This window comes from Protomyctophum bolini, assembly GCF_963924005.1.
Source record: "Protomyctophum bolini genome assembly, chromosome: 6".
Classification (NCBI taxonomy): Eukaryota; Metazoa; Chordata; class Actinopteri; order Myctophiformes; family Myctophidae; genus Protomyctophum; species Protomyctophum bolini.
Window position 1 is genome coordinate 50774264 of NC_137867.1, and position 11506 is coordinate 50785769.

The window sequence follows — 11506 nt, forward strand, 5'->3', positions numbered from 1 at the left end:
ATCATTCGCCCCGCCGAAATCTCAGCAGATCCGGTCTAGAGCGTATCCGGCAACGGTTAGCAGATCCGGGCGGGCGTGTGTGTTTCCACCATGGTTTCCACACGCTTGTGTGCGTGTGTGTGCGTGCGTGTGTGTGTGTGTGTGTGTGTGTGTGTGTGTGTGTGTGTGTGTGTGTGTGTGTGTGTGTGTGTGTGTGTGTGTGTGTGTGTGCGTGTTTGTTCGTGCGCGATGCGGTACATTGAAAGGACTACAAGTCCCGTCGTGCCTTAGGTCGTGCCTTTCTTAGACCAGACGGTATGACTTCTTCCGCCAGCCAGCAGCGGCCAATGGAAACCCCCGTTAGAGCCCCACGTGACTCGGCAGCATGGCGGTGTTGCCATATCTGTTTATTATAAGCGTTTTAGAATTATAAATATAATGTAGTCGTTGAGGCGTTTTTAGGAGGGACACCCCCCATACAAGATTGTTGTTAAAATGATTTTTTTATTTTTTTAATCAAAAGTATACCAGATCTACAAGCTCACGACGCGTTGCCATGTGATGTGACGCGTCTGTAAGCTTGTAGATTTGCTATATTGAAATAGCCTACAGGGCTTTTTTTCACGGCCCTGCCTGCTTGTTTCTCTCACACAGTCTGGCAACCGTGGCAGGAAGGAGAGTCCCGCTCTTTAAAAGAACTCTTTAAATAAAACTAAAACATCAACAGTTTATTTATTCATTAATTCATCAACTAACGCGTTAATTAACAAACTAATTAACAGCTTCCCATTGGCCAATCACAGCCTGTGGATGGACGCGAGGAGGAGGTCACGTAACGGCAGGTATGCGCTTTGTTTGTTTGTTTGTAAATATATCAGTTTGTTTTCCACAGCTGCGCTGAGCTCATAATAATAATATTGATAATAATAATAATAATAAACAGACATATTCATTAAAAACACTATTGGTCACGTGGTGCGTGTTAAAACGGATAATGTATTGTTTAATGGTTTATTTAAAGTTTGTTGTTGTTTCCCCGATGCTACTTTTGTATGCTAACACCTCCTGTCCCATTGGTTGAATCCTTTAACACTGTATTTAAAGCAGTGGTCCGGGGACCACCGGTGCAGAGCCATCTTGTAAGACTAAGAGAGTGGCGACACTATTGTTGACTCCCATTATAACAATGGCATGCGGAAGTGCTCATTCTATCTCAAAGGGATAGTTCCAGCCATAGGAGCAATGTTTGGAAATATAGCCCATAGGCACCCGCTTTGTCTCAATGGTATAGTTCCAGTGTGTGGAACTATAGCCCATAGCACCCCGCTTTGTCTCAATGGGATAGTTGAAAGTTCCAGGGTGTGGAACTATAGCCCGCACCCGCTTTGTCACAATGTGATAGTTCCAATGTGTAGAACTATAGCCCATAGTCACCCACTTTGTCTCAATGTGATAGTTCCAATGTGTGGAACTATTGCCCATAGCACCCCGCTTTGTCTCAATGGGATAGTTGAAAGTTCCAGTGTGTGGAACTATAGCCCATAGCACCCCACTTTGTCTCAATGGGATAGTTCCAATGTGTGGAACTATAGCCCATAGCACCCCACTTTGTCTCAATGGGATAGTTCCAATGTGTGGAACTACCAGAAGTCTACACAATTAGAGAATGTAGAAGAATTGTTTTTTTGATAAACGTTTGTTTGCCCAGTGGTGTCTGCTCGTAGAACGCAGTACCACGCGGTGCAGTGCGTGCACGTGTAGGGGCAGAAGGGGGCGGTGCAGTGCGTGCACGCGTAGGGACAGAAGGGGGCGGTGCAGTGCACGCGTAGGGGCAGAAGGGGGCGGTGCAGTGCGTGCAGGTGCATGCGTAGGGACAGAAGGGGGCGGTGCAGTGCGTGCACGCGTAGGGACAGAAGGGGGCGGTGCAGTGCGTGCAGGTGCATGCGTAGGGGCAGAAGGGGGCGGTGCAGTGCGTGCAGGTGCACGCGTAGGGGCAGAAGGGGGCGGTGCAGTGCGTGCACGCGTAGGGACAGAAGGGGGCGGTGCAGTGCGTGCAGGTGCATGCGTAGGGGCAGAAGGGGGCGGTGCAGTGCGTGCAGGTGCACGCGTAGGGGCAGAAGGGGGCGGTGCAGTGCGTGCACGCGTAGGGACAGAAGGGGGCGGTGCAGTGCACGCGTAGGGGCAGAAGGGGGCGGTGCAGTGCAGTGCAGTGCACGCGTAGGGACAGAAGGGGGCGGTGCAGTGCGTGCACGCGTAGGGACAAAACCCTGCAGATTCCGTTTGGCCTTACTGATAATAATTATACAAAGTCACAATAAAAAAACCCTTCAATACAGCTGTATTGAAGGTTGGTAGGGAGGGGGCGTCACTGAACACCCACCTGTTTAGAATAGCCTTTCCAAGCTGACTTGTCTTTACTGTTTTATTGCTTTTCATTCTGATCTTTGACTTGTTTTCCCTAATAATCGTTGTCCTTCTCTTATGTTCCCTCCCCCTGAACCCCCCCCCCCCACACACACACACACACACACACACACACACACACACAGACCTCTACGGGAGCTCTCCTCCACGGATCTGAATGTGATGACGAGCTGTTTCCTCCAGAGGAGCAAACGCAGGAGGAAGGAATGTTCCTCCACGGTTCCTCTGGAGTCTGAGAGCACAGGAGAACACCTCCATGGTCAGAACACACCCCAGGGTCTCCTCCATGGTCAGAACACGCCCCAGGGTCTCCTCCATGGTCCGAACACACCCCAGGGTCTCCTGGAGTCTGAGAGCACAGGAGAACACCTCCATGAGAAGACCTTCCTCCAGGAACATCTGCCTGATGGGACCACCCCCATGGAGGTGCTCTGTCTCCTCCACGATGAGAACACGCCCCAGGAACTCCTCCTCCACGATATGCCCACCCACCTGGAGCACGATAGGTCCACCCACCAGGAGCACGATAGGCCCACCCACCAGGAGCACGATAGGCCCACCCACCAGGAGCATGATGGGCCCACCCTCCTGGAGGACCTCCTCCATGGGACCTCGTGCTCTCCAGAGGACCACCTCCTCTCCACCTCCTCCACCTCCAGTGGGAAGGAGATCCAGGAGAACTCCTCGCACTTTGTTCTGGCCCGACGCACACCGAGGAGGAAGGAGTCCACATCAGGTCAGAGGTCACTTTATTCTCCTTCTCCCTCCCCCAGTTGGCCAAAGGGCGCGCTATAGCTCCAGTTGGCCAAAGGGCGCGCTATAGTCTTCTCCCTCCAGTTGGCCAAAGGGCGCGCTATAGCTCCAGTTGGCCAAAGGGCGCGCTATAGCTCCAGTTGGCCAAAGGGCGCGCTATAGCTCCAGTTGGCCAAAGGGCGCGCTATAGCTCCAGTTGGCCAAAGGGGGTGCTATAGTCTTCTCCCTCCAGTTGGCCAAAGGGGGGGGGGCGCTACAAGGGACAAGGGGGCGCTATAGCAATCGTTTGACAAATGAAAACTTTAACAGGCCTCGTTTGGCCACAAAGCCATGTGACTTACTCATGAGGAACACATCTGTCACTTTGACCAGTAAGCTCCGCCCTCAGATTGTCCGCCAATTTGAGCAGTTTGAAAAGTGCTTAAACCCGTTTTTCTGTTGTTGTTTACATTTTACAGGTGTTGTTGTTGTTTATGTTTACAGGTGTTTCCATGGAAACGTTACCAGATGAGATTCTCCTGAGGATCTTCTTCTGTCTTCGTCTTCCAGACCTTCTGAGAATGTCTAGTGTGTGTCGACGCTGGAATGATCTGACGTAATATTATTATTATCATCATTATTATTAGTAGTATTATTATTACTTGCGCAAGCAGAGCGTGCAAGTAATGTTATCAGTCGGGTGCTACGATGCGTGTGTCCGGGGCCAGCACATGTTATGACGTCATATGCTGGCACGAAGCTGACCGTGCAGGTATGTTTTCCGTCATGCTACGAAGCACATGTCCCATAAGGCTAGCACCTTAAAGCTGTTTATACGAGGGGCTAACAGGGGGAGGGGCTAACAGGGGGAGGGGATAGCACCCAGAGAACCAACATTTGTAATTCTGTGTTTTTTTTATCCAGCCGTGACGAGTCGCTGTGGCGCAGTGTGGATCTGGGCGGGGCCAGTGTGGATCTGGGGGGTGGGCCCACCCACACGGGGGCTTGTGATTGGCTGATCACAGGGGGCGGAGCTCTACAGAGGGTGCTGATGGCCGGCGTGAGGAAGCTGCGATGCCCCGCCTCCTTCATCTCTGAGCTCCGCCTGTCAATTACACCGTGAGTGTAACACACACACACACACACACACACACACACACACACAGTCACACACACTGCAATTCATGTTAGTTTGCATGCTGTATAATAAAATATAAAGGTTTCGTTTCAGCTTTGGCATTACTAGACTATTCATACCAAAGCCTACACGGGTTGTGCAAGGACGCTCTGTGATTGGCCAGTCGCTGTGATTGACAGCCTAAACCTAACCCTAACCTTAACCTCAGTAAAACTATACCTAAACCTAACCTTAACCTCAGTAAACTTAACTTGCCCGGGGGCGTGGTTATAAGCACAACCAGTGTAGGAATTAGTATGTCGCGACTAAGACCAGGAAGCAGACATACTGTATCGTACCTAGAAGGAAAGGGTTTAGGGTTTATAGTAAGGAGACATATTGTATCGTACCTAGAAGGAAAGGGTTTAGGGTTTATAGTAAGGAGACATATTGTATCGTACCTAGAAGGAAAGGGTTTAGGGTTTATAGTAAGGAGACATATTGTATCGTACCTAGAAGGAAAGGGTTTAGGGCTGATAATAAGGAGACATACTGTATCGTACCTAGAAGGAAAGGGTTTAGGGTTTATAGTAAGTAGACATATTGTATCGTACCTAGAAGGAAAGGGTTTAGGGCTGATAATAAGGAGACATACTGTATCGTACCTAGAAGGAAAGGGTTTAGGTCTTATAGTAAGGAGACATACTGTATCGTACCTAGAAGGAAAGGGTTTAGGGTTGATAGTAAGTAGACATATTGTATCGTACCTAGAAGGAAAGGGTTTAGGGCTGATAATAAGGAGACATACTGTATCGTACCTAGAAGGAAAGGGTTTAGGGCTGATAATAAGGAGACATACTGTATCGTACCTAGAAGGAAAGGGTTTAGGGCTGATAGTAAGGAGACATATTGTATCGTACCTAGGAGGAGGAAAGGGTTTAGGGCTGATAATAAGGAGACATATTGTATCGTACCTAGGAGGAGGAAAGGGTTTAGGGCTTATAGTAAGGAGACATACTGTATCATACCTAGGAGGAGGAAAGGGTTTAGGTCTTATAGTAAGGAGACATACTGTATCGTACCTAGAAGGAAAGGGTTTAGGGCTGATAGTAAGGAGACATACTGTATCGTACCTAGAAGGAAAGGGTTTAGGGCTGATAGTAAGGAGACATATTGTATCGTACCTAGGAGGAGGAAAGGGTTTAGGGCTGATAGTAAGGAGACATATTGTATCGTACCTAGGAGGAGGAAAGGGTTTAGGGCTTATAGTAAGGAGACATATTGTATCGTACCTAGGAGGAGGAAAGGGTTTAGGGCTTATAGTAAGGAGACATACTGTATCATACCTAGGAGGAGGAAAGGGTTTAGGGCTTATAGTAAGGAGACATACTGTATCATACCTAGGAGGAGGAAAGGGTTTAGGGCTTATAGTAAGGAGACATACTGTATCGTATCTAGGAGGAGGAAAGGGTTTAGGGCTGATAGTAAGGAGACATACTGTAAGGAGTACAGTACAGTACAGTACAGTACAGTACAGTAGCTTATTTTAATTTATACCATGAAAGAATGTGGCACATTATTCTGTGCCCAGCGAGGCAGCTTATCCCCAAACCTGTTTTGCCATTTTTTACTATTTGCTAAACCTTTTAAAAATAGTTCAAAAAGCTGATCTACAAGCTAACAACGTGTGGCTGCAGATTGGCTAGTTGAACTACTTTAAGATCAGGTGGAGGTTAATTTACTAGTTTGTCCCTGAGGGGCGATTTGTTGTACAGCAAAGCATCATAACAGGCAGACAACATAAATCACATAAAATACAGTAAAGACACATCTGTTACTAGTGGCCCCTGGGACCTTTAGGCCAGAAGGATAACTTTTATCTGTTACTAGTGGCCCCTGGGACCTTTAGGCCAGAAGGATAACTTGTATCTGTTACTAGTGTTTTATTAATCTGTTTTTTTCTGTTCCAGGTGTTTTATGAATCTGTTTTTTTCTGTTCCAGGTGTTTTGTAGATCTGCGAGTTCGTCAGATGGACCTGTCCAACTGCACCGTCTCCACTTCCTGTCTGGAGAGCATTCTGATTGGATGCTCGCGACTCACCCACCTCAGCCTGGAGTCCCTGCTGCTCTCTGATAGGATAATCCAGTAAGTGCTGCTTTCTGATAGGATAATCCAGTAAGTGGAGGCGTGTTCTCTCCTCCGCGTCATCAGTGCCCATACCCGAGGCGGGGTTGGCGAAAGGGCCTTTCTGTGTGGAGTTTACATGTTCTCCCCGTTTCCCCTAGGGTAGGTACCCTCACATGTTCTCCCCATGTCCCCTAGGGTAGGTACCCTCACATGTTCTCCCCGTGTCCCCTAGGGTAGGTACCCTCACATGTTCTCCCCGTGTCCCCTAGGGTAGGTACCCTCACATGTTCTCCCCGTGTCCCCTATAGGGTAGGTACCCTCACATGTTCTCCCCGTGTCCCCTAGGGTAGGTACCCTCACATGTTCTCCCCGTGTCCCCTAGGGTAGGTACCCTCACATGTTCTCCCCGTGTCCCCTAGGGTTGGTACCCTCACATGTTCTCCCCGTGTCCCCTAGGGTAGGTACCCTCACATGTTCTCCCCGTGTCCCCTAGGGTAGGTACCCTCACATGTTCTCCCCGTGTCCCCTATAGGGTAGGTACCCTCACATGTTCTCCCCGTGTCCCCTAGGGTAGGTACCCTCACAAAAAACATGCAGTAATCCTGGTCTCTATACTGCCTCCCCCTGGCCAACCGGGGTGCCTGATGGAGGGGAAAGGAACTGGTTGGAATTCAACCACACGAAACAGCCTAGTCCTGTTGTATTGACTATATAATCTTTGTGTGTGTGTGTGTGTGTGTGTGTGTGTGTGTGTGTGTGTGTGTGTGTGGTGTGTGTGTGTGTGTGTGTGTGTGTGTGTGTGTGTGTGTGTGTGTGTGTGTGTGTGTGTGTGCGTGCACGTCACAGGGCTCTCTCTCAGAACACACACATGTCTCAGCTCAACCTGTGTGGCTGTGATGGATTCTCTGCTGCCTCCGGTGGTCACATGCTGCGCTGCTTTCCACGGTAAATCTGTTCTCCATGTTAACGTAAACATTATGTCATACTTTAGCTGTTGGAAAAAACAGCAGATCTACAAGCTCAGATCTACAAGTCATGGACTTCCTGGACAAGCTCGTATCGCGTCACTCGACCATGACATCAGAGTCCATGACATCAGAGACCATGACATCAGAGACCATGACATCAGAGACCATGACATCAGAGACCATGACATCAGAGTCCATGACATCAGCGCCCATGACATCAGCGCCCATGACATCAGCGCCCATGACATCAGAGCCCATGACAGTGATATAGCACTTTAAAAAACTGAATGTAATTTCCTATGCTGCTGGTTTTTGTTTTTGTATTGTACTGTCCTTCTTGTTTGTGTATCTATGGTTGTCTGTATATGTTGAGTATGAACCAAGACAAATTCCTATCAACTTGTTGACATGGCAAATAAATTATTGAATCTTGAATCTTGACATCAGAGCCCATGACATCAGAGTCCATGACATCAGAGTCCATGACATCAGAGCCCATGACATCAGAGTCCATGACATCAGTGCCCATGACACAATCTAAAATATCCACAGATTACACACATAAAGACCCCCAGGAAAGAGTTGTATGCATGTGTGTGTGTGTGTGTGTGTTTTCCAGATGTTTTATAGATCTGTGTTTTCAGGTTAAAACAACTCAACATGTCGTGGGTCAGGAACTTCTCTCGGGGTCACGTGAGGTCGGTGGTGAACAGTTTGACCTCTGACCTCACACACCTCAACCTGAGTGGATACCGAGAGACCCTATCCCTGGAAGGTACGTTATAAGACCCTATCCCTGGAAGGTACGTTATAAGACCCTATCCCTGGAAGGTACGTTATAAGACCCTATCCCTGGAAGGTACGCTATAGACCCTATCCCTGGAAGGTACACACACACACACACACACACACACAGTTTGGTGTTTTATAGATCAGCGTTTTTTTTCTCCTCCAGATGTGCAGATTCTGGTGAAACGATGTCCCAAAATCGCAACTCTGGATCTGAGGTCTGTCAGATCTGTTATTGTATCTATATATACTAACTCTATTCACTCTGGACCTATGAGGTCTGTCAGATCTGTTATTATGATGTCTATATACTAACTCGGTTATCTCTGGATCTATGCGGTCTGTCAGATCTGGTATTGTATCTATATATAAGTAAGTAGCCTTGCCGAGCCATGAGGCCCATAGGAGGCCCATAGGGCAGGAGCCATAGACTGTAAAAAATATGGACAAAGCGTCCCGCGGGTCTAACGTGAACGTAAAATGAAGCCTGTCAGTCCTTGCAATGGAAGTCGCCATCTTTCTAGATCCGTTTTGGCCCAGTTCAGGCCAGCTGGCCCATTGGCTGGCCCAGACAACGAGGCGGGACTTCCCCCTTCTTCGTTGGTTTTTATTTTGACTCGAGTGGGTGGGGGATCCCGTTCATAGACTGTAACGGTAGCCACGCCCCTCAGAACATGCGCAACTTTATGGTCATTTTTCTAATAAATGGGACCATAATTTTCCAAAAAGAATATTATGACATTAGAAATGAGACTTTAAACTAGTGACTGGAAGCAAAAAGTATTCATGACCATGTTTATTAAGGTAATACAGTCTAGGTGAAGTTGGGCCCAAATACATGGACTTCTATGGGGCTATGGGTTTTTTTGAGCCCAATGAGAGCGCCACAACAGGCCATTATATGAACTTTCATTTCCTTAGTGGCTTCACAAAATATCCGTCTGACTGCCCCCCTGGCAGGAGCCCATCTCCTGTTTCTGTAGCATGAGGCAGCTTGATGTACAAGTACACCCCCTGGACATGACGCTAGTATGTCGCAGGGACTGACCCCATTCCAACCCTTGATGCTGAGTGTCAAGCAGGGCTGCACAAGACAATGGAGTCTAGATCGGCACAGACTCGACCTTGAGGGCTTGATAAGCCACTTCCACTCACGGCGGAGAGCAAGTGTCTAGGGCGAGTGGCGAGGAGGCGGTTTCAAAAAGGGCCTAGCTCTGCTGCAGGGTGCAATACTTAAGGGTACACATACCATAAACGGTCATTAGGGGGAGCCATAGTACAGGATAGCGATTGATTGATTGATTGATTGAATACTTTATTGGCAGAAATGCAATCGATACAGTTTGTCGGAACCACTTCTGAGTTTCCTCAGTTGGACTCGATTTATAGTCCTTGTCCTTCATTGGTGTTACTTAGCCCCTCTTCTGATTGGTCGATATTTCATAGTCACTAACTTTTTTATCTAATTCAATAATGTATTGTTTTATATCATTTAATTATTTCTGTGTTTGTTAAATAATAATAGTTTTGTGTTTACGTTGTTTACGTTGTTTACGTTGCAGCGACAGCGCTCAGCTGACCACCGACTGTTTCCCCGTCATCGGACAGCTGAAGGACCTTATGCACCTTTCCCTGAGTCGCTGCTACCACATCCACCCTGCTAGCCTAGCGTACGTAGCCTTATTATCCTTATTTCCCTGAGTCGCTGCTACCACGTCCACCCTGCTAGCTTAGCGTACGTAGCCTACAACCGCCAGCTATCAAAGACCTCTATAATAGACCTATAATAATAATGACAATAATAATAATAAATGTCTCCTCAGTGACATGGCTGGTTGTAATAATAATAATAATAATAAATGTCTCCTCAGTGACATGGCTGGTTGTAATAATAATAATAATAATAATAAATGTCTCCTCAGTGACATGGCTGAACTGTCTCACTGGTTCCCGGCTCTGCGTCTTCTCGAGGTGTTCGGTCTGATCCAGAGCGACCAGCAGGAGGCGCTGTTGAACAACGACGACGCTCATCATCGCATCGCCGTTAACTCCAGGCCGTACTCTGCCGTCGCTCGCCCCGGTGCGGTGGGGGAGAGAGAGGCTGCGTCGTCGTGGGACGCGGCGTGTCGACTGACGCTCGCGTAGCGGCGATCCAGCGCTGACCGCTAACCGCTGACCCCAACGCCCGATCCAGCGCTGACCGCTGACCCCAACGCCCGATCCAGCGCTGACCGCTAACCGCTGACCCCAACGCCCGATCCAGCGTTTTCGCTACCCGGTCTCACCCCAACACGCTGAAATAGAATGGATTGGCATTTCCGTACTCGCTCATCCCCTGGTTCTAAAGTCCTGACGTCACTCGCTCATCCCCTGGTTCTACAGTCCTGACGTCACTCGCTCATCCCCTGGTTTCCTAAGTCCTGACGTCACTCGCTCATCCTTTGGTTCTAAAGTCCTGACTTCACTCGCTCATCGCCTGGTTCTACAGTCCTGACTTCACTCGCTCATCGCCTGGTTCTAAAGTCCTGACGTCACTCGCTCATCCTTTGGTTCTACAGTCCTGACGTCACTCGCTCATCCCCTGGTTCTAAAGTCCTGACGTCACTCTCTCATCCTTTGGTTCTAAAGTCCAGACGTCACTCGCTCATCCTTGGGTTCTAAAGTCCTGACTTCACTCGCTCATCCCCTGGTTCTAAAGTCCTGACTTCACTCGCTCATCCTTTGGTTCTAAAGTCCTGACGTCACTCGCTCATCCCCTGGTTCTAAAGTCCTGACTTCACTCGCTCATCCTTTGGTTCTAAAGTCCTGACGTCACTCGCTCATCCCCTGGTTCTAAAGTCCTGACGTCACTCCCTCATCCTTTGGTTCTAAAGTCCTGACGTCCCTCGCTCATCCTTTGGTTCTAAAGTCCTGACGTCACTCGCTCATCCCCTGGTTCTAAAGTCTAGCGATATTGACGTCAGACTTCGGTAATCTATTGTTGTCAGATATATCTTGTTCTAAGCTGTCTATAATATAGACTCTATTGATGTGACGTCAGATATATTTTATTGATCTGATCTGTTGTCGGATGTATTGTTCTAATGCTGTCTGTATTGATGGGATCATGTCACATACATACATACATACATACATGTCACATGTATAATCCAATGGCTCCCTAATAATCAATAATGCGTTTGTTCACGACGTGATTTGAAAGGTTTTCTCGTAACGCATTGCGTCGGCACATTTTTTTTAACTTTTTTTTTTTCAAATAATAGGGTTGGTTGTTAAACTGATTTTGATGTGTGTCGACCCCCGGAAGGTCGCTCAAGGACCCCTGGTTGGTCCCCGGACCACCCAGGGTCCCCTGAGTGTCCCCGGAAC

At 48.2% G+C, this 11506-nt stretch overlaps 1 protein-coding gene across 1 annotated transcript; it reads left to right on the forward strand.

The window, feature by feature from the left end:
* Nucleotides 1-2883: 2883 nt before the first annotated feature.
* skp2 (S-phase kinase-associated protein 2, E3 ubiquitin protein ligase) lies at nt 2884-11506 on the forward strand (the record flags this gene model as incomplete). The annotated part of the gene is made up of 9 exons (XM_080766054.1): nt 2884-3139; nt 3640-3751; nt 4060-4254; nt 6255-6398; nt 7227-7325; nt 7993-8123; nt 8304-8355; nt 9700-9807; nt 10060-11506. The coding sequence occupies 9 exons, from the start codon at nt 2884-2886 to the stop codon at nt 10280-10282; spliced, it is 1320 nt and encodes a 439-aa protein (XP_080622180.1). The 3' UTR covers nt 10283-11506.